General features: G+C 46.1%; 2 protein-coding genes across 3 annotated transcripts in view; both read right to left on the reverse strand.

Moving 5' to 3' along the window:
- The window catches only part of LOC139273608 (zinc finger protein 850-like), a 560896-nt gene that overhangs the window by 515371 nt on the left and 22489 nt on the right, over positions 1-23036 (reverse strand). The gene's annotated exons all lie outside the window — the stretch shown is intronic.
- Positions 363-9496, reverse strand: LOC139273580 (zinc finger protein OZF-like). Of its 2 annotated transcripts, none has more exons than XM_070890516.1 (2): positions 9278-9496; positions 363-1796 (listed from the first exon to the last, which is right to left on the reverse strand). In XM_070890516.1, the coding sequence occupies exon 2, from the start codon at positions 1436-1438 to the stop codon at positions 653-655; it is 786 nt and encodes a 261-aa protein (XP_070746617.1). In that variant the 5' UTR covers positions 1439-1796; positions 9278-9496; the 3' UTR covers positions 363-652. The 2 variants fall into 2 exon arrangements, with proteins under 2 accessions (XP_070746617.1, XP_070746618.1); XM_070890517.1 differs by lacking the exon at positions 9278-9496 and adding an exon at positions 5505-5580.

The raw sequence follows: 23036 nt of genomic DNA on the forward strand, positions 1-23036 counted from the left end.
CCTTGTACTTAGTGATGACTTTAATAAAATATGAGGGCAGGTTGTAGAGACTAGGCTTGTATTCCCTTGAATATAGAAGATTAAAGGGTGATCTAATTGAGGTGTTTTATGATAGGGTAGATAAAGAAACTATTTCCTGTGGTGGGAGAGTCCAAAACAAGAGGTCATAACCTTAACATTAGAGCTAAGCCATTTAGTGGTGATGACAGGAAGCACTTTATCACGCAAGCTGGAACATGTCAGAGAGTAACCAAAGGTATGAGAACTGAAATAATCTAGAGATAGAAAGCAGGAAAGGCCCAAAAATGGAACAGTCTGTCATAGGACATCAGGTAGTTTCCTCTTATCTTGGAGACATCAAATACTGTTTGAAAGAAAGCTGATTTATTCGACAGATATCAAAATATTAAACTCCAGCCCGGTTACAGTGGTTATTAATAGCAGCAGAAACAAACCCCAACGGTCAGAATGAACATGGTTTAGTCCTGGATTAACAGCAGAATCGACCACTGCAATCATGTGTGAATTTGATGGCATCTCAGCAGGTGGGATGACTGAATGAACCTCTTCCCACACATGGAGCAGGTGAACGGCCTCTCCTGAGTGTGAACTCACTGGTGTGTCAACAGATCCTTTTTGCTTTTAAAACTCTTCAGTCAGAACATTTAAAAGGTCTCTTATTAGTGTGAACTTGCTGGTGTGTCCGCAGGTGGGATGACTGAGCGAATCCCTTCCCACACTCGGTGCAGGTGAATGGCCTCTCCCCAGTGTGAACTCGCTGGTGTATCAGCAGGTCGGATGACTGAGTGAATCCCTTCCCACACACAGTGCAGGTGAACGGTCTCTCCCCAGTGTGAACTCGCTGGTGTACCAGCAGGTGGCATGTACGACTGAATCTCTTCCCACACACGGAGCAGGTAAATGGTCTTTCTCCAGTGTGACTGCGCTGGTGTATCAGTACATCCATTTTGCTTTTAAAGCTCTTCGGACAGTCGGAACATTTAAAAGGTCTATTATCAGTGTGAACAAGTTGGTGTGAAGTGAGGTTGGTTAACTGGGTGAATCCCTTCCCACAATCAGAGCAGGTGAATGGCCTTTCCCCAGTGTGAACTCGCTGGTGTCTTAGCAGGTTGGATGAGTAAGTGAATTCCTTCCCACACTCAGAGCAGGTGAACGGCCTCTCCCTTGTGTGAATTTGTTGGTGTGCCAGCAGGTTGGATGACTGAGTGAATCCCTTCCCACAATCAGAGCAGGTAAACGGCCTCTCCCCAGTGTGAATCTGCTGGTGTCTCAGAAGGGCAGATGAGTAAGTGAATTCCTTCCCACACTCAGAGCAGGTGAACGGCCTCTCCCCGGTGTGACTGTGTCGATGAATTTCCAGCTCAGACGGGGAAATGAATCCCTTCCCACAGTCCCCACATTCCCACGGTTTCTCCATGGTGCGGGTGTCCTTGTCTCTCTCCAGGTTGGGCGATCAGTTGAAGCCTCGTCCACACACAAAACACGTGTACGGTTTCTCCCCGCTGTGAATGGTGTGATGTTTTTTCAGGCTGTGTAACTGGTTAAAGCTCTTTCCACAGTCAGTGCACTGGAACACTCTCACTCGAGTGTGTGTGTCTCGGTGCTTTTCCAGTCAGTTGTTTGAAATCTTTTCCCACAGACAGAACAGACAAACATTCCTCCTTTCACATTCAAAGGCCGACGATATTCAGGTCCTGATGAATTGAGTGACTATCTGATCTTGACAAGATGTTTGGTTTGAGTTTCCTGTCTGCAAATCCTCCCCTTCTGATACCCTGTAAAAGGGGTTTACAAAAATCACCACTGACTACAGGTTAGAAATTCAGAACAGACAATTCTAGTTTTCATAGAATCATAGAAATTTACAGCACAGAAGGAGGCCATTTGGCCGATTGTCGGCCGGCACGGACACAATCTTCCGTCAGCCTCCTCTGTTCCAGAGAAAATAACCCCAGCCTATCCAATCTCACCTCATAGCTAACAGTCCAGGCAACATTCTTGTAAATCTTCTCTGTACCCTCTCCAGTGCAATCACATCTTTCCTGTCATGTGGTGACCATAGCCTAACTAGTGTTTTATACAGTTCAAGCATAACCTCCCTGCTCTTATATTCTATGCATCAAGTAATAAAGGCAAGTATCCCGAATGCCTTCTTAACCACCTCATCTACCTGGCCTGGTACTTTCAGGGATCTGTGGGCATGCACGCCAAGGTGCCTCTGTTCCTCTACACGTCTCAGTATCCTACCATTTAATGTGTATTCCCTTTCTTTGTTAGCCCTCCCCAAATGCATTACCTCACATTTCTGCAGAGTGAATTCCATTTGCCACTGACCAGTCCATTGATATCTTCGTGCAGTCTACAGCTTTCTTCTTCATCATCAATCACACGGTCAATTTTTGTATCATCTGCCAACTTCTTAATCGTACCCCCTATATTCTAGATCATTGATATATACCACAAAAAACAAGGGACCTAGTACTGAGCTCTGCAGAACCCCACTGGAAACAGCCTTCCAGTCACAAAAACACCCATCGACCATTACCCTTTGCTTCCTGCCTCAGCCAATTTTGGATCTAACTTGCCGCTTTGCATTGGATCCAATGGGCTTTTACTTTTGTGACCAGTCTGCTACGTGCGACCTTATCAAAAGCTTTGCTAAAATCTACATAGACTACATCAAATGCAATGCCTTCATCGACGCTCCTGGTTACCTCCTCGAAAAAATTCAATCAAGTTAGTCAGACATGACCTTCCCATAAAAAATCCGTTCTGACTGTCCTTGATTAATCCGTGTCTTTCGAAATGAAGATTTATCCTGTCCTTCAGAAATTTTTCCAATAATTTTCCCACCACCGAGGTTAAGCTGACTGGTCTGTAATTACTCGGTCTATCCTTTTCTCTCTTTTTAATCAATGGTACCACATTAGCAGTCCTCCTGTCCTCCGGCACCACACCTGTAGCCAGAGAGGATTGGAAACTGATGGCCAGAGCCTCTGATATTTCCTCTCTTGCTTCTCTTAACATCCTGGATATATGTCATCCGGGCCTGGGGATTTATCCACTTTCAAAGATGCTAAACCCATTAATACTTCCTCTCATTATGTTTATTTCATCGAATATTCCACACTCATCGTCCCCGATTGCAATGTCTGCTTTGTTCCTCTCTTTTGTGAAAACAGACACAAAGTATTCATTTTGAACCATACCCACATCTTCCACCTCCATACACGTTTGCTTTCAGGTCCCTAATAGGCGCTACTCTTTCTTTAGCTAACCTCTTGCTCTTAATATATTTATAAAACATCTTTGGATTTTCGTTGATTTTACTTGCCTATATTTTTTCATGTCCTCTCTTTGCTTTCCTAATTTCCTTTTTAATTTCACCCCTGCACTTTCTATACTCCTCTCGGGGTTCTGCAGTATTGTGCGCTCGGTATCTGTCATAAGGTTGTCTTGATTTCTTTATCCTACCCTGTATGCCCCTTATATTTGAGTGTGACTTACCCAAGTCTGAAACTAGAGTCTTAAACTTAAATAAAGCCAATTACATAGGTTTGAAGGGCAAGTTGGCTGAGGTAGATTGGAAAAATAAATTAAAAGGTATAGCAGTTGATAAGCAGTGGCTAGTATTTAAAGATATAATTCTCAACAAAAATACATTCCATTGAGAAACAAAAGTCCACAGGAAAAGTGATCCATCTGTGGCTAACTAAAGAAGTTAAATATAGCATTGGATTGAAAGAAGCTTATATTGTTGTAAAGAATAGTAGTAAGCCTGAGGATTGCGAGTTTCAGAAATCAGCAAAGGATGACCAAAAAATTGATAAAAAGGGAAACAAGAGAAAACTAGTCAGAAATATAAAAACAGATTGTAAGAGCTTCTTCAAGTATGCAAAAGTAGAATAGAAAAAATAAACGTTGGTCTCTTAGAGGCTGAGACAGGAGAATTTTTATTTATTTTTGTATTTGTTCACGGGAGGTGGGTGTTATTGGCAAGGCCAGCATTTATTGCCCACCCCTAATTGCCCTTGAGAAGATGGTGGTGAGCCACCATCTTGAGCCACTGCAGTCCGTGTGTTGATGGAACTTCCACATTATTAATTATTATGGGGAATAAGGAAATGACAGAAACATTAAACAAATATTTTGTATCAGTAGAAGATGTATAAAACATACCTACAATGTTGGGGAACCTAGGGTCTAATGAGGGTGAGGAATGAGACTAAAAGCTGACAAATCACTGGACCGGACGGCCTACATCTTCGGGTTCTAAAAGACATGGCTGCAGAGATAGTCGATGCATTGGTTTTGATCTTCCAAAATTCCTTAGTTCCTAGAACGATCCCCGCTATTCAAGTGGGGTGCTATAAGGATCAGTGCTGGGGCCTCAGCTATTTAATGATCTAGATGAAGGGACCGAGTGTAATGTAACTTAGTTTTCTGATGATACAAAACTAGGTGGAACAGTAAGCTGTGAGGAGCACAAGAGTCTGCAAAGAGATATATAGATAGACGATGTGAGTGGGCAGTAAGGTGGCAAATGGAGTATAATGTAGGGAAATGTGAGGTTGTTCACTTTGGTAAGACGACTAGAATAACTGAATATCTTTTAAATGGTGAGAAACTTTTAAATGTTGGTGTTCAGAGAGATTTGGGTGTCCTCGTGCAAGAAACACTGAAAGCTAGCATGCAGGTACAGCAAGCAATAAAGAAGGCAAATGGCACATTGTCCTTTATTGCAAGGGGTGGAGTATAAGAGTAAGGAAGTCTTGCTACAAATGTACAGGGTCTTGGTGAGTCCACAGCTAGCGCACTGTGCACAGTTTTGGTCTCCTTATCTAAGGAAGGATATACTTGCCTTGGAGACGATTGGTACACGATTGATTCCTGGGATGAGAGGGCTGTCTTATGATGAGAGATTGTGTAGAATGGGCCCATACTCTCTGGAGTTTAGAAGAATGAGAGGTGATCTCATTGAAACATACAAAATTCTGAAGAGGATTGACAGGGTAGATGCTGAGAGGTTGATTCCCCTGGATGGAACTAGGGGGCACAGTCTCAGGATAAGGGGTAGGCCATTTAAGACAGAGATGAGAAGGAATTTCTTCACTCAGTGGGTTGTAAATCTTTGGAATTCTCTGCCCCAGAGGGCTGTGGATGCCGAGTCTCTGAGTATATTCAAGGCTCAGATATATAGATTTTTGGACTCAGAAATGTAGAAAATAGCAGCAGTAGGCCATTCGGCCCTTCGAGTCTGCACTGCCATTTAATATGATCATGGCTGATCCTCTATCTCAATACCATAATCCCCGTTTTTTCCCCATACTCTTTGATGCCTTTGGTTTCTAGAAATCTATATATCTCCCTCTTAAATATATTCAGTGACTTGGCCTCCACAGCCTTCTGTGGAAGAGAATTCCACAGGTTCACCACCCTCTGAGTGAAAAAATGTCTCCTCGTCTCAGTCCTAAATTTCCTACCTCGTATCCTGAGACTGTGACCCATTGTTCTCGACTTCCCAGCCATGGGAAACATCCTCCCCGCATCCAGTTTATCTAACGCAATTAAAATTTTATACGTTTCAATGAAATCCCCTCTCGTTCTTCTAAACTCTAGTGAATACAGGCCAGTCGACCCAATCTCTCCTCATATGACAGTCCTGCCATCCCAGGAATCAGTCTGGTGAACCTTCGCTGCACTCTAGGGGAAATCAAAGGATATAGAGATCAGGCAGGAAAGTGGTGTTGAGGTTGATGTTCTTACTGAATGCGGAGCAGGCTCGAGGGGCTGTATGGCCTACTCCTGCTCCTATTTGTTATGTTGACATCCAAGGGGCTCTAGATTTATTAGTCCCTTTTTCTTAACGGAACATACTTGCTCTGAACCCTCACTATCTCCTCCTTGAATGCCCCCCACTGCTCTGACACTGATTTACCTTCAAATTGCTGTTTCCAGTCCACTTTGGCTAAGTCACATCTCAGCTTAGTAAAATTAACTTTTCCTGAATTGAAAACTTTTATTTCTGGTCTATCTTTGTCCTTTTCCATAACTACTTTAAATCTAACTGAATTATGATCACCAGCACCAAAAATGCTCTTCCACCTGCCCAAACTTAATTCCTTAAAACTAAATCCAGAACCGCCCCGCTCTTGTTGGGCTTGCTACGTCCTGGCTAAAAAAGTTCTCCTGAGTGCATTTTAAGAATTCTGCTCCCTCTATACCTTTCACACTACTTCTATCTCAGTTTAATGTTAGGGTAGTTGAAATCCCCTAGTATTACTGGCCTAACATTTTTGCGCTTAGCAGAAATGTGCCTACATATTTGCTCTTCTATCTCCCTCTGACTGTTTGGGGGTCTATAGTACAACCCCAGCAGTGTGATTGCCCATTTTTTGTTCCTCAGTTCATCCCATTTGGCCTCATTTGATGACCTCTCTAACATATCATCCCTCCTCACAGCTGTAATTGTTTTTTTAATTAATATTGCGACCCCCCACCTCCTTTTTTTATCCTTCTCTCTATCTCGTCTTAAAACGCTGTAACCAGGAATGTTGAGCTGCCATTCCTGCAGTTCTTTTAGCCATGTCTCACTAATAGCTACAATATCATACTCACACATGTCCATCAGTGCCCTCATCTCATTTGCCATCATTTCCTAGACTCCATGCACTGGCATTGAAGTGTTTCTGAAGAGGGCTGTCTTATGATTAGAGAGTGTGTAGAATGGGCCTATACACTCTGGAGTTTAGAAGAATGAGAGGTGATCGCACCGAAACATACCGGCACTGGCATTTAGCACTGCCAAACTCCCTTGTTGTCTATTTTCTCGTCTTTGTTTCCTTTGCCTTCCAAACATTAGCAAAACCCCCGGTGAGGATATCGGTCCCGGTCCTGTTGAGGGGCAACCCGCCCGACACGTACAGGTCCCACCTCCTCCAGAAATAGTCCCAAAGTCTCAGGAATCTAAAGGCTTCCCTCCTGCACTATCTCTCCAGCTGTGCATTCATCTGTTCTATCTTCCTATTTCTGTACTCACTAGTACGTGGCATCAGGAGTAATAAAGAGATTATGGGCCCAAGTTTCCACAAGAAAAAAAACGGGCGCCCAGCGCCTAAAAAAATCCTCGGTATTCTCCATCTACCTGCAGGTCCTCTGGCCCTCGGCGCAGCCAGCACGAGTTGTGGGGGGGCGGAGCCAGGTCCCTGCGCTGAAAACAGTGCCGGGACCTCTGCACATGTGCGCTTCAGTGGGCACGCAAGTGCAGTAGCTCCAGGCACCGAACTGTGTGGGAGGGGCCCGAAGCACGCAGCCCCTAGCCCTGGCTGAATGGCCTCACTGGGGCTGCGTGAATAAGGCTCCTCCCACGGCCAGCTCCTACTCCCTCCCCCGACCCGACACCCGCTCCCCCCACCCCCCGACTGACCCGACCCGCGCTCCTGTTCCCGCTCCCCCCCACCCCGACTGGACCCAACCCGACCCGCGCTCCCGTTCCCCCCCCACACTGGGCCCGACTCCCGCTCCCGGACTGGATCCGATCCGACCTGACCTCCCCCCCTCCCTCCCTTTCTCCCTCCTTCTCTTCCTTCCCCCTCCTCCCTCTCTCCCTCCCCCCCCTCCCTCTCTCCCTCCATACCCCTCTCTCTCCCCCTCCCGCTCAGCGGCACAAACGGCTTTCTTCCCCCCCTCCTCCTCCCGCTCAGCGGCACAAACGGCTTTCTTCCCCCCCCCTCCTCCTCCCGCTCAGCAACACGAACGGCTTTCTACCCCCCCCCCCACCCTCTCCCGCTTGGCGGCACGAACGGCTGCAGAATTCTCCCTGGCTGAAGCACTTTCACACAGGTAGGAAGATGGTTTATTTAATCTTTTCTTGGCTTATAAATGTTTATTCAGGTTGGATTTATTTGTATAATATTTGTAGAAGTATAAATAAGGATTTATTGTAGAATTTAATGAGTTCCCTTCCCCCCCCACCTCGTTCTGGGCGCCTAATTTGTAACCTGCGCCTGATTTTTTAATGTGTAGAACAGGTTTTTCAGTTCTACAAAAATCTTCACTGGCTCCATTCTACTTTAGTTTGGAGTACGTTTTCACTGTGGAAACTTTGAAATCAGGCGTCAGTGGCCGGACACGCCCCCTTTTGAAAAAAACATTCTGTTCCAAAATAGAACTGTTCTACCTGACTAGAACTGCAGAAAAAAAAATGTGGAGAATTGCGATTTCTAAGATAGTCCGTTCTCCACCAGTTGCTCCTAAAAATCAGGCGCAAATCATGTGGAAACTTGGGCCCTATGACCTTTGAGGTCGTGCTTTTAATCGCTTTCCTAGCTCCCTAAAATCTGCCGGCAGCTGAGCAACCCGTGGTGCCGTGGACTTGCCGCTGGTTGCACTCCCCAGAGCAAACATCGGGCTCACCAGTATCCGGAACTGAAAACCGGTTAGCGAGTCAGGGGACTCCTGCCCCACCTGCCTGGTCCTTCTTGTCTGTCTGGCGGTCACCCATTCCCTCCTATACCTGCACTCACTTAAGCTGCAGGGTGAACACCCTCTGAAACATGCTATCTACAAAGTTCTCAGTCTCGCGGACGCACTGTGGTGAGGGTTTCTGAACCTTCCACCCTTCCAGGCAGTGAGTTCCAGACCCCCACCACCTTCTGGGTGAAGAAATTTCCCCTCAAATCGCTTCTAAACCTCCCCCACAATTACTTTAACCCTATACACCCTAGTGGTTGACCCCTGTGCTGAGGGAAACAGGTCCTTCCTATCCGCTCTATCTAGGCCCCTCAAAATTTTATAGACCTCATTAAGGTCTCCCCACATACTCCTCTGTTTCAAAGAAAACAAACCCATCCTAATTAAGAGGGTTGGTGGGCAGGAGGAGGTTGCAGAGATAGGGAGGGGCGAGATCCTGGAGAGATTTGAACAAGAGGATGACAATTTTAAAGGTTAATGCCACCAGCTCTATCGCCCAGCACAGAATGTGACTCAATACCAACAGGAAGGATGTTACTTTAACTACTATGAATGAATAATGAGAGGAAATCAATCACTGTACATTTAACTAACAGCAAAGTGGAAAGAGGGAATTGAATGACCTTTAAACACCTAATCCACTTGGCACTGAAGTACCTGAAACTCATAATAGGAACTCCAGGGACCAAAATACTGACAAATGTTAAACTGTTTTGTTGAGAAAAGAAATTGTGATCTAACTTTTAAAAGATAAATTGTTTAACAGGGGTTCACACTGACTCACCTGACTGGCTGACTCAGGATCCAACCCTCAAGCACCGCGATTGGTTGCAGAACACGCTGCTCCCTGGGCCCTCTGACCTCTCTTCCTGTTGGTTCCCAGGGCAATCAATCACCACTCACCAACATTACGCTGCCAGATTAAGTTGAGAAGCTCGGAGGAAGAAATAAAATGAGGCCGTGAACCTGAGTAAAGAAATAAAATTGGAGAAGCATGATTAAATGAACGAGAAGAGGCAAAATAAGCAAAAGAGTACAATCCTAAAAGGGGGTGCATGAACAGTGAGATCTGCGGGTATATGTGCACAAATCTCTGAAGGTGACAGGACTGGTTGAGAAATCAGTTAATAAAGCTTACGGGATCCTGGGCATCATAGAGTACAAAAGCAAGGAGGTTATGATGAACCTTTATAAAATACTGGTTCGACCTCAACTGGGGTATTGTGTCCAATTCTGGGCACCGCACAATAGGATGTGAAGGCCTTAGAGGGTGCGGAAAAGATTTACAAGAATGATTCATGAGATGAGGGATTTCAGTTACGTGGGTCGACTAAAGAAACTGGAGTTGTTCTCCTTGGAGCAGAAAAAGTTAAGAGGTGATTAGATAGAGGTATTCAAAATCATGAGGGTCTGGACAGGGTAGAGAGAGAAGCTGAGGAGACAGCAGAGAGCAAAATTCACCAGAACCCACCCCCCACTCTCCCTGTATTTGGGCTCATTTGAAAGGAAATTTAATTTGGGACTATCTACCGAAAAGTTTGGAACTCCAAAGTGCTTATGGAAGAAACTACGAACTTTAATAGAATTATGAACTTTTACAAGACAAATTCAAGCCTGTGGGCGGACCTAGGGAACTAAAGAAGCCCACTTGATTATTGGGACTGTCTGGGTGTGAGGACTGGGTTAACCTGTCTGGAAGAATGAGTATTTGGAAATCTTCCTCCACAAGAGACATTACCATCACAGTATCACCCAGAGATAGCTCCCCATCAACATGGGTCTGGACAAACCACTTTCAGCAGAAACATCACAAAGAGGCCCAATCCAGCCTGTATGCGAAAGACTAAGCACAAAAGGACATTGCAATTACCAAACTAATATTTCCATCAGGAAACAGTTTTTCGAAGATCAACCCACCCAAGACATTATCAACTTTAACGAGCCTGACAAAATATTACAAAGAAGAACCAAGCCCGCCAAAATTATACAAAGGATTGTGAAGAGATTTGGTGGCAAGATTAGAACATTGAAATCGTATAACTGGCCACTGTTTTCAACAGAGGTTGGTGGGGGAGAGGGGTGGTCGCTACTACCTCATCAAGACAAGGAGCGAAACCAACATGACAGTTGTAAAACTAACTTCTCCAGCCTCGAAGGCTTGAAGTCCTGAAGGAAGGAAGAACATCACCATCTACCATTAACTATCAAAAGGATTGGTAAGCATAAGTCCCTGCCCTGGAGTCTAACCAAGCTAGAATTAGGTATTGGGAGGTGGGAGGTATAATTTTATTGCAACCCCCTTTGAATGTGGAGTGTAAGGTACTTTATTAGAGTGATTATAAGTTTGACCTTGTACCTTTCCTTGTATTGTTCTTTATTAGAGTGATTGTAAGTTTGGCTGTGTATTTTCTTACTAGAGTAATAAGCCTGTATTACCTGGACTGTAATAAAACCAACATTCTTTGCATCAAACCAGTGTCCCCTGCACTTTTGTCACACCCCCAAATAAATCCAGAGTACAGAACCCAAGAGAGAGGGAGCGATTCGAAACTGCTCAAGTTGGTTAGAAGGGAACTTGACCCCCTCATAGAGACCACAACACACCCCAAACACCGCCACCCCCCACCCTTAGTGGCAAATGAACCAAAGACGATGCAAGAAAAATCTTTTGTACACAGCGAGTGGCTAGGATCTGGAATGCACGGCCTGAAAGGGTGGTGGAGGCAGACTCAATCACAACTTCCAAAAGGGAATTGGATAAGTATCTGAAAGAAAAACATTTGCAAAGATCGGGGGAAAGGGTGAGAGTGTGGGACGAGCTGGGAGCCGGCACGGGCTCGACGGGCTAAATGGGCTTCTTCCATTCTCTGATTGTGTGAGCAGAACCTGTTTAAAGGGGCAGGGTCACTGTGCCTGTTTAAAGGGGCTGGGGCTTCTCTTCTGAGGCAGACCCTCAGAGTCGAGGATGACTTGCTTCCACATTAAAAATGAGTTCTCAGGTGACTGAAGAGTCCAATGCGGGACTTACAGTCCCTGTCACAGGTGGGAACAGATGGTGGTTAAAGGAACGGGTGTCACTGTCGACTCTTGGCTTCAGCTTGCTCCCGGCGAAGAGACTCGAGGTGCTCAGCGTCTTCCCGGATGCCTTTCCTCCACTTAGGGCGGTCTTGGGCCAGGGATTCCCAGGTGTCGGTGGGGGATGTTGCACTTCTTCTGCATCGGCACACATTCAGAGACTGAACTCCAAGTCATAGTCAACATCTTCACTGAGGCCTACGAAAGCATAGGCCTGACACGAAACATCCGTAAGACAAAGGTCCTCCACCAATGTGACCCCACCACACAGCACTGCCCCCCCCCGCCATCAAGATCTATGGTGCGGCCCTGGACAACATGGACCACTTACTTTCCATACCTCGGGAGCCTATTAGAAGCAAGGGCAGACACCGACAATGAGATTCAACACCGCCTTCAGTGCGCCAGCGCAGCCTTCGAGCGCCTGAGGAAAAGAGTGTTCGAAGATCATGCCCTCAAATCTGCCACCAAGCTCATGATCTACAGGGCCATAGTGATACCTGCCCTCCTGTATGGCTGAGACATGGACCGTATTCAGTAGACATCTCAAATCGCTGGAGAATTATCACCAACGATGTCTCCGCAAGATCCTACAAATCCCCTGGAAGGACAGACACACCAACGTTAGCGTTCTCGATCAGGCCAACATCTCCAGCATCGAAGCACTGACCACACTCGACCAGCTCTGCTGCGTGGGCCACATCGTTCACATGCCTGACACAAGACTCCCAAAGCAAGCGCTCTACTCAGAACTCCTACATGGCAAGCGAGCCTCAGGTGGGCAGAGGAAGCATTTCAGTAACACCCTCAAAGCCTCCGTGATAAAATGGAACATCCCCACCAACACCTGGGAGTCTCTGGCCAAAGACCATCCTAAGTGGAAGAAGTGCATCCGGGAGGGTGCTGAGCATCTCGAGTCTCGTCGCCGAGAGCATGCAGAAAACAAACTCGGGCAGCGGAAAGAACGTGCGGCAAACCAGTCCCACCCACCCATTCCTTCAACGACTGTCTGTCCCACCTGTGACAGAGACTGTAATACCCATATTAGACTGTTCCGTCATCTAAGAACTCACTTTTAGAGTGGAAGCAAGTCTTCCTCGATTTTGAGGGACTGCCTATGATGATGATGATGCACTTGTTCAAGGTGGCTTTGAGGGTGTCACTGCCTGTTTAAAGAGACAGTGTCTCTGAGACTCACAAAGGTGCAGTGTCCCTGTTTAAATGGGCAGAGTCTCTGTACATGTTTAAAGGGGAAGTATATCTGCGTTTGTTTAAATTTGCAGTGTCTCTGTGCCTGTTTAAAGGGAGAGGGGGTGAAATTTTGCTACTTTGTATCTCCCATTAACACTCCCAGCTGGTGAAATGGGATGCAAATGAGTTTGCGACTGGGCGCGGTGAGAACAGCGCTTTCCGCTAAATTTGCCGGGAGTTTTGCAGCGACGGTAAGACGTTGCACCCCGCTCTGCTGTGCTCCGTGATGCTGACGTCATCACCATGAACAGCACCCCGGACCAAAAATTGTCCCTCGCCCCCTGGTCCTGCGCCTGGCACTGATGACGATAGCAGCCGTGTTTCAGTCGGATGTCGGCTGGTGGAGCGCTACTTACAGGCCCCAGCATCTGGTTTACTTTTAGTTGGCCAATAATGCTTCTTTCTTAGTTTCACATAGTCTCTGTGCCTGTTTAAAGGGACAGTTTCTTTGGATTCTCTTATTACTTCAAACCGGTATGCCCCGCTTTGTGATTTGGAGAACACGACAGGCAGTGAGGTCAGCACCAGTGATACCGAACCTCAATCCTAATATCAGCATCTTGGAAAAGGTAAGAGGAAGGTTGAAAAGTCCAAGAGGACATTGTTTGAACAGCCAGAGCAAGAGCAAGAGGCAATGGGCAATCCTCATTGGGGACTCCACCATCAGGCACACAGACAGCAGCCTATGTAGAGGTAAGGCTCTGTCAAGAGCAGTCTTCTGTTTTCCAGAGACCAAGGTAACTGATCTCCAGCACCGTGTGGAAGAACTAATGAAAGGTGAGTGCCAAGATATTTAGTAGGTTTACATATTGGAACTAATGATATCATGGATAGAAGTCCATTTGTGATGCAGGATTCCTACAAAAGCCTCATAAATGTCCTTCAGCAAAGGGGTGCAAGGGTAGTAGTCTCCGGGCTATGAGGGGGGAAAGGGGTACTGAGGTGAATGATCAGCCATGATCTTATTGAATGGTGGTGCAGGCTCGAAGGGCCGAATGGCCTACTCCTGCACTTATTTTCTATGTTTCTACGTTGCCAGTCATGTCCAGATCGATGGAGAGAAATAGCCAAAACCTTGGGATTCAACATCTGGCTTCAGGACCTCTGCAAAAAGAAGCAGCTTCACTTCATCAATAATTGGGAGGTTTTCGCTGGACAAGGTAAGTTGTTTAGGAGAGACAACCTCCATCTTAACTTCTTGGGAGCTAAAAGGTTGGCAGAGGGTGCTGAATTATCCCAGAGTTCAGCAAGGGGATAGTGTAGATAAGTTCAAAGCTAGCCTTACTACATGTGAAAATTACATAGAAGCAAAGCATGACGTTGAATCAGTTAGGAAGCAAACAAGAATTAATAACTAAGAAATAGATGGGAGACCTTTAAATTGCCTTTATGTAAATGCAAGGAGTGTTGGAAGCAAATTGTTAGAATTGTAATCCTGTGCTGTGTTGGAGAATTTAGATGTATTGTGTATTTCTGAGACATGACTAGATGACAATGATGGCAGACATTCACCTAAAGGTCTACAATGGTTTGAGAAAGGATAGTGTAGGTCAAAGGGGAGCTGGGGTTGCTATTTCAATCAGTGAGAATCGAACAGCTTGAGAGATTTGATATTGCCTCATTAGGCACAGCTGAAGTGATCTGGGTTCAAGTGGACCAAGCTGACGGGCAGGGATTAATTATCGGTAATTGCCTGTATTTTTAATTGCTCACTGCACTCTGGAATGGTTCCTACAGATTGGAAGGAGACTAATGTAGTCCCCATTTTTAAAAAAGGAGACAATGCAGACCCGGGTAGCTATAGGCCCATCAGTTTGACATCAGTAATAGGTAAAACTCCGGACCCCATGAAGTCTCATGGCTTCAGGTCAAGCATGGATAAGGAAATATCCTGCTGATTACCACCTACCGCCCTCCCTCAGCTGATGAATCAGTACTCCTCCATGTTGAACACCACGTGGAAGAGGCACTGAGAGTAGCAAGGTCACAGAATGTACTCTGGGTGAGGGACTTCAATGTCCATCATCGAGTGGCTCGGTAGCACCACTGCTGGCCGAGTCCTGAAGGACATAACTGCTCGACTGGGCCTGCAGCAGATGGTGAGAACCAACTCGAGAGGAAAAACCTACTTGATGTCGTCCTTACCAATCTACTTGTTGCAGATGCATCTGTCCATGACAGCACTGGTAGCAGCGACCACTGCAGAGTCATTGTGGAGATGAAGTCCCATCTTGATACGGAGGACACCCTCCATTGTGTTGTGTGGCACTACCACCGTGCTAAATGGGATAGATGCAAAGCATATCTAGCAGTTCAAAACTGGGCATCCATGAGGCGCTGTGGGCCATCAGCAGCAGCAGAATTGTATTCCATTACAATCTGTAACCTCAAGGCCTGGCATATCCCTCACTCTACCATTACTATCAAGCCTGGGGACCAACCCTGGTTCAATGAAGAGTGTAGAAGAGCATGCCAGGAACAGCACCAGGCACACCTGAAAATAAGGTGCCAACCTGGGGAAACTGCAACACAGGACTACATGCATGCTAAAAAGCAGAAGCAGCATACTATAGACAAGGCTAAGCAATCCCATAACCATCGGATCAGATAAAAGCTCTAGTCCTGCCACATCCAGTCGTGAATGGTGGTGGTCCATTAAACAGTTAATGGGAGGAGGAGGCTCCATGAATATCCCCATCCTCAATGATGGTGGAGCCTAGCAAATAAGTGCAAAAGAAAAAAGGCTGAAGTGTTTACAACCATCTTCAGCCAGAAGTGTCAAGTGATCCATATCGGCTTCCTCCTGAGGTCCCCACCATCACAGAAGCCAGTCTTCAGCCAATTCGATTCACCACGATATTAAGAAAGGCTGAATGCACTGATATAGCAAAGGTTATGGGCCCCGACAACATCCCTTCTGTTGTGTTGAATACGTGCTCCAGAACGAGCTGCAACTCTAGCCAAGCTGTTCCAGTACAGCTACAACACTGGCATTTACCCAACATATAGAAAACTGCTCAGGTATGTCTGGTCCACAAAAAGCAGGACAAATCCAATCCAGCCAATTACCGCCCCATCAGTTTACTCTCAATCATCATCAAAGTAATGGAAGGTGTCAACAGTTCTATCAAGCAGCACTTACTCAGCAACAACCTGCTCACTGATACCCAGTTTGGGTTCTGCCAAGACCACTCAGTTCCAGACCTCATTACAGCCTTGGTCCAAACATGGACAAAAGAGCTGAATTCCAAAGGTGAGGTGAGAGTGACTGCCCTCTCGACATCAAGGCATTTGACCGAGTGTGGCATCAAGGAGCCCTAGTAAAACTGAAGTCAATGGGAATCAGGGGAAACATTTTTCACTGGCTGGAGTCATACCTAGCACAAAGGAAGATGGTTGTGGTGGTTGGAGGTCAATCATCACAGCCCCAGGACATCGCTGCAGGAGTTCCTCAGGGCAGTGTCCTAGGCCCAACCATCATCAGTTGTTTCATCAATGACCTTCCTTCCATCATAAGGTCAGAAGTGGGGATGTTTGCTGATGACTGCACAGTGTTCAGTTCCATTCGCAACTCCTCAGATAATGGAGCAGTCCATGCCCGCATACAGCAAGACCTGGACAACATTCAGGCTTGGGCTGATAAGTGGCAAATAAAATTTGTGCCACACAAGTGCCAGGCAATGACTATCTCCAACAAGCGAGAGTCTAACCACCGCCACTTAACATTCAATGGCATTACCCTCGCCGAATCCTCTACCATTAACATCCTGGGGGTCACCATTGACCAGAAACTTAACTGGATCAGCCACATAAATACTGTGACAACAAGAGCAGGTCAGAGGCTGGGTATTCTGCAGTGAGTGTCTCACCTCCTGACTCCCCAAAGCCTCTCCATCATCTACAAGGCATAAGTCAGGAGTGTGATGGAATTCTCTCCACTTGCCTGGATGAATGAAGCTCAACACCATCCAGGACAAAGCAGCCCACTTGATCGACACCCCATCCACCACTTTAAACATCCACTCCCTCCACCACCGGCGCAACGTGGCTGCAGTGTGTACCATCTACAAGATACACTGCAGCAACTCGCCAAGGCTTCTTCAGCAGCACCGCCCAAACCCGCGAACTGTACCACCTAGAAGGACAAGGGCAGCAAGCACGTGGGAACACCACCACCTCCACGTTCCCCTCCAAGTCATACACCATCCTGATTTGGAAGTATATTGCCATTCCTTGATTGTCGCTGGGTCAAATTCCTGGAACTCCCTCCCTAACAGCACTGTGGGAGTACCTTCACCACACGGACTGCAGCGGTTCATGAAGGTGGCTTACCACCATCTTCTCAAGGGCAATAAATGCTGGCCTTGCCAGTGACACCCACATCCCATGATCGAATAAAAAAAACTCGCAGCCCAGCAATGTGTTCAGCACAGAATGATCCCACACAAATCTATTCCCCACTAACACTTTCCACATTCATTCACTAGAAACAGCCCAGTGCCCGCGAGTAACTGCAGCTCTGTGTCTGACTTCAGTTAAACACACAACTCAAAACATTGCAAAGAGAAAACAAACCCCATTATAGTTCAACAGTCTATTCATGAGCAGTGAACCCTTCACCCCAACTCCTCATTCACCCCTACTCTCCAACCCCCTCACCCCAACTCCTCTCTCGTCTTCCATTGACTTGAATGGATCGTATACTGACAATTGATATGTCAGAATTTGAAAGATATTTACAAATGCATCGAGGGGCTTTTAGAGTTTGGATCTTTCTTTATTCTGTCCACTCGAGGAGTTAGATAAACAATTTTCTCCTGTGAATAAAAAGCTGGAGTACTGGGCCATGATGTGTTTACTTGTTCATCTTATTGTCTCTAAATATTTAATCTTGTGGTTTCAGACACAAGATAATCAAGCTCATAATAGATTGTCTTTTACTGATGTTATTAACAGCACTGCAAAATACAGACAGTATAGTTACCTGATCTGGAGAACGGGGATAATACAGTGAATTCAGAGCTCTCTGCTCCCCAGGTCTGTTCTAACAAGCTGCGGCTACACTGGTGATATTTATGTTTACTACATTCATGATCTAACCCTGCTCAAACCATAACCAGGATATCTGTGCATTGTTCTGACTGTGACCACATGGCTGTGTCTCTATCATACACAGACACCGTTTCCTTGTTTTACATCTCCATACACAGACCGTCTCTTTACACATTACACATCACCCAGTCCAGGATGGCCAGCTCTCTAGTTGGCTCTTGATATATTGGTCTAGAAAACCATCCCTTATACACTCCAGGGAATCCTCCTCCACCATATTGCTACCAGTTTGGTTAGCCCAATCTATATGTAGATTAAAGTCACCCATGATAACTGCTGTATCTTTATTGCACACATCCCTAATTTCCTGTTTGATGCCATCCCCAACCTCACTATTACGTTTGGTGGTCCATACACAACTCCCACTAGCGTTTTCTGCCCTTTGGTGTTCCACAGCTCTACCCATTATAGATTCCAAATCATCCAAGCTAATGTCCTTCCTTATTCTATTGCATTAATCTACTCTTTAACCAGCAACGCTACCCCACGAGAGTCGGCGGCAGTTGGTGAGGTGCGAGTCCGGGGTCGGAGGCCTATAAAAGGCCCAGCGGCAGCGAGAGGCAGTGGCAGTTGATGAGGCGTGAGTCCGGGGTCGGAGGCCTATAAGAGGCCCATAAGAGGCACAGCGGCAGCGAGAGGCGTACTTGTGCAGCTACAGGGAGAAGGCAAAAAAGAAGTAGAAAGAAACAGAAAGGTGATGTCACAGCCAAGGGGGTAAGTGATTGGCTGGTGATTGGTGAGTAGTTTTTCTTTCTTCTCTTCTATAACAGTAAGTAAACTTTAGCATTGTTGTTGCCTATCTAAGGGTTAAATCATGACAGAACAGCTCGACCGTGTGTTATGCTCCTCCTGTACCATGTGGGAACTCAGGGACGACTCCAGTGTTCCTGACAACTACGTGTGCGGGAAGTGTGTCTGCCTCCAGCTCCTGACGGACCGCGTTGCGGAGTTGGAGCTGAGGGTGGATTTACTCTGGAGCATCCACGATGCTGAGAATGACGTGAGTAGCACATGTAGCGAGTTGGTCTTACCGCGGGTGAAGGGTCCACAGCCAGATAGGGAATGGAAGACCAGCAGGAAGAACAGTGCAAGGAAGGTAGTGCAGGGGTCCCCTGTGGTCATCCCCCTGCAAAACAGATACACTGCTTTGAGTACTGTTGAGGGGGATGACTCATCAGGGGAGGGCAGCAGCAGCCAAATTCATGGCATCGTGGCTGGCTCTGTTGAACAGGAGGGGAGGAAGAAGAGTGGGAGAGCGATAGTGATAGGGGATTCAATTGTAAGGGGAAAAGATAGGCGTTTCTGCGGCCGCAACCGAGACTCCAGGATGGTATGTTGCCTCCCTGGTGCAAGGGTCAAGGATGTCACTGAGCGGGTGCAGGACATTCGAAAAAAGGAGGGAGAACAGCCAGTTGTCATGGTGCACATTGGTACCAACGACATAGGTAAAAAAAAAAGGGATGAGGTCCTACGAAACGAATTTAAGGAGCTAGGAGCTAAATTTAAAAAGTAGGACCTCAAAAGTAGTAATCTCGGGTTTGCTACCAGTGCCACGTGCTAGTCAGAATAGGAATCGCAGGATAGCACAGATGAATACATGGCTTGAGCAGTGGTGCAGCAGGGAGGGATTCAAATTCCTGGGGCATTGGAACCGGTTCTGGGGGAGGTGGGACCAGTACAAAGCAGACGGTCTGCACCTGGGCAGGACCGGAACCAATGTCCTAGGGGGAGTGTTTGCTAGTGCTGTTGGGGAGGAGTTAAACTAATATGGCAGGGGGATGGGAATCAATGCAGGGAGACAGAGGGAAACAAAAAGGAGACAAAAGCAAAAGACAGAAAGGAGATGAGGAAACGTGGAAGGCAGAGAAACACAAGACAAAAAACAAAAAGGGCCACTGCACAGCAAAATTCTAAAAGGAAAAAGGGTGTTAAAAAAACAAGCCTGAAGGCTTTGTGTCTTAATGCAAGGAGTATCCGTAATAAGGTGGATGAATTAACTGTGCAAATAGATGTTAACAAATATGATGTGATTGGGATTACGGAGACGTGGTTCCACGATGATCAGGGCTGGGAACTCAACATCCAGGGGTATTCAACATTCAGGAAGGATAGAATAAAAGGAAAAGGAGGTGGGGTAGCATTGCTGGTTAAAAGAGAGATTAATGCAATAGTTAGAATGGACATTAGCTTGGATGATGTGGAATCTATATGGGTAGAACTGCAGAACACCAAAGGGCAAAAAACGTTAGTGGGAGTTGTGTACAGACCTCCAAACAGTAGTGGTAATGTTGGGGAGGGCATCAAACAGGAAATTAGGGGTGCATGCAATAAGGGTGCAGCAGTTATAATGGGTGACTTTAATATGCACATAGATTGGGCTAACCAAACTGGAAGCAAGACGGTGGAGGAGAATTTCCTGGAGTGCATAAGGGATGGTTTTCTAGACCAATATGTCGAGGAACCAACGAGAGGGGAGGCCATCTTAGACTGGGTGTTGTGTAATGAGAGAGAATTAATTAGCAATACCGTTGTGCGAGGCCCCTTGGGGAAGAGTGACCATAATATGGTGGAATTCTGCATTAGGATGGAGATTGAAACAGTTAATTCAGAGACCATGGTCCAGAACTTAAAGAAGGGTAACTTTGAAGGTATGAGGTGTGAATTAGCAAGGATTGATTGGCGAATGATACTTAAGGGGTTGACTGTGGATGGGCAATGGCAGACATTTAGAGACCGCATGGATGAAGTACAACAATTGTACATTCCTGTCTGTCGTAAAAATAAAAAAGGGAAGGTGGATCAACTGTGGCTATCAAGGGAAATCAGGGATAGTATTAAAGCCAAGGAAGTGGCATACAAATTCGCCAGAAATAGCAGTGAACCCGGAGACTGGGAGAAATTTAGAACTCAGCAGAGGAGAACAAAGGGTTTGATTCGGGCAGGGAAAATGAAGTACGAGAAGAAGCTTGCAGGGAACATTAAGACGGATTGCAAAAGTTTCTATAGATATGTAAAGAGAAAAAGGTCCCCTGCAGTCAGAATCAGGGGAAGTCATAACGGGGAACAAAGAAATGGTGGACCAATTGAACAAGTACTTTGGTTCGGTATTCACTAAGGAGGACACTAACAACCTTCCGGATATAAGAGGGGTCAGAGGGTCTAGTAAGGAGGAGGAAGTGAGGGAAATCCTTATTAGTCGGGAAATTGTGTTGGGGAAATTAATGAGATTGAAAGCTGATAAATCCCCAGGGCCTGATGGACTGCATCCCAGAGTACTTAAGGAGGTGGCCTTGGAAATAGCGGATGCATTGACAGTCATTTTCCAACATTCCATTGACTCTGGATCAGTTCCTATCGAGTGGAGGGTAGCCAATGTAACCCTACTTTTTAAAAAAAGGAGGGAGAGAGGAAACAGGGAATTATAGACCGGTAAGCCTGACATCGGTAGTGGGTAAGATGATGGAATCAATTATTAAGGATGTCATAGTAGCGCATTTGGAAAGAGGTGACATGATAGGTCCAAGTCAACATGGATTTGTGAAAGGGAAATCATGCTTGACAAATTTTCGAGAATTTTTTGAGGACAAGGGAGAACCAGTTGATGTGGTATATTTGGACTTTCAGAAGGCTTTCGACAAGGTCCCACACAAAATATTAATGTGCAAAGTTAAAGCACATGGGATTGGGGGTAGTGTGATGACATGGATTGAGAACTGGTTGTCAGACAGGAAGCAAAGAGTAGGAGTAAATGGGTACTTTTCAGAATGGCAGGCGGTGACTAGTGGGGTACCGCAAGGTTCTGTGCTGGGACCCCAGCTGTTTACACTGTACATTAATGATTTAGACGAGGGGATTAAATGTAGGAGCTCCAAATTTGCGGATGACACTAAGTTAGGTGGCAGTGTGAGCTGCGAGGAGGATGCTATGAGGCTGCAGAGCGACTTGGATAGGTTAGGTGAGTGGGCAAATGCATGGCAGATGAAGTATAATTTGGATAAATGTGAGGTTATCCACTTTGGTGGTAAAAACAGAGAGACAGACTATTATCTGAATGGTGACAGATTAGGAAAAGGGGAGGTGCAACAAGACCTGGGTGTCATGGTACATAAGTCATTGAAGGTTGGCATGCAGGTACAGCAGGCGGTTAAGAAAGCAAATGGCATGTTGGCCTTCATAGCGAGGGGATTTGAGTACAGGGGCAGGGAGGTGTTGCTACAGGGCATTGGTGAGGCCACACCTGGAGTATTGTGTACAGTTTTGGTCTCCTAACCTGAGGAAGGACATTCTTGCTATTGAGGGAGTGCAGCGAAGGTTCACCAGACTGATTCCCGGGATGGCAGGACTGACCTATCAAGAAAGACTGGATCAACTGGGCTTGTATTCACTGGAGTTCAGAAGAATGATAGGGGACCTCATAGAAACGTTTAAAATTCTGATGGGTTTAGACAGGTTAGATGCAGGAAAAATGTTTCCAATGTTGGGGAAGTCCAGAACCAGGGGTCACAGTCTAAGGAGAAGGGGTAAACCATTTAGGATCGAGATGAGGAGGAACTTCTTCACCCAGAGAGTGGTGAACCTGTGGAATTCTCTACCACAGAAAGTTGTTGAGGCCAATTCACTAAATATATTCAAAAAAGAGTTAGATGTAGTCCTTACTACTAAGGGGATCAAGGGGTATGGTGAGAAAGCAGGAATGGGGTACTGAAGTTGCATGTTCAACCATGAACTCATTGAATGGCGCTGCAGGCTAGAAAGGCCGATTGGCATACTCCAGCACCTATTTTCTATGTTTCTACCTCCTTTTCCTTTCTGTCTATCCTTCCTCAATATTGAATACCCCTGGATGTTGAGTTCCCAGCCTTGGTCACCCTGGAGCCTCGTCTCCGTAATTCCAATTACATCATATCCGTTAACAGCCAGCTGCGCAGTTAATTCAGCCACCTTATTACGAATGCTCCTCACATTGAGACACAGAGCCTTCAGGCTTGTTTTTTTTTAAAAACACTCTTTGTCCTTTTAGAATTATGTTGTAATGTGGCCCTTTTTGATTTTTGCCGTTGATTTCTCTGCCCTCCACTTTTCCTTATCTCCTTTCTACCTTTTGG

Source organism: Pristiophorus japonicus, chromosome 9 (assembly GCF_044704955.1).
Source record: "Pristiophorus japonicus isolate sPriJap1 chromosome 9, sPriJap1.hap1, whole genome shotgun sequence".
Classification (NCBI taxonomy): Eukaryota; Metazoa; Chordata; class Chondrichthyes; family Pristiophoridae; genus Pristiophorus; species Pristiophorus japonicus.

Coding starts and splice junctions, on each gene's coding strand:
- LOC139273580 (XM_070890516.1), bottom strand. CDS start 1,438: ATGGAGAAACCGTGGGAATGTGGGGACTGTGGGAAGGGATTCATTTCC.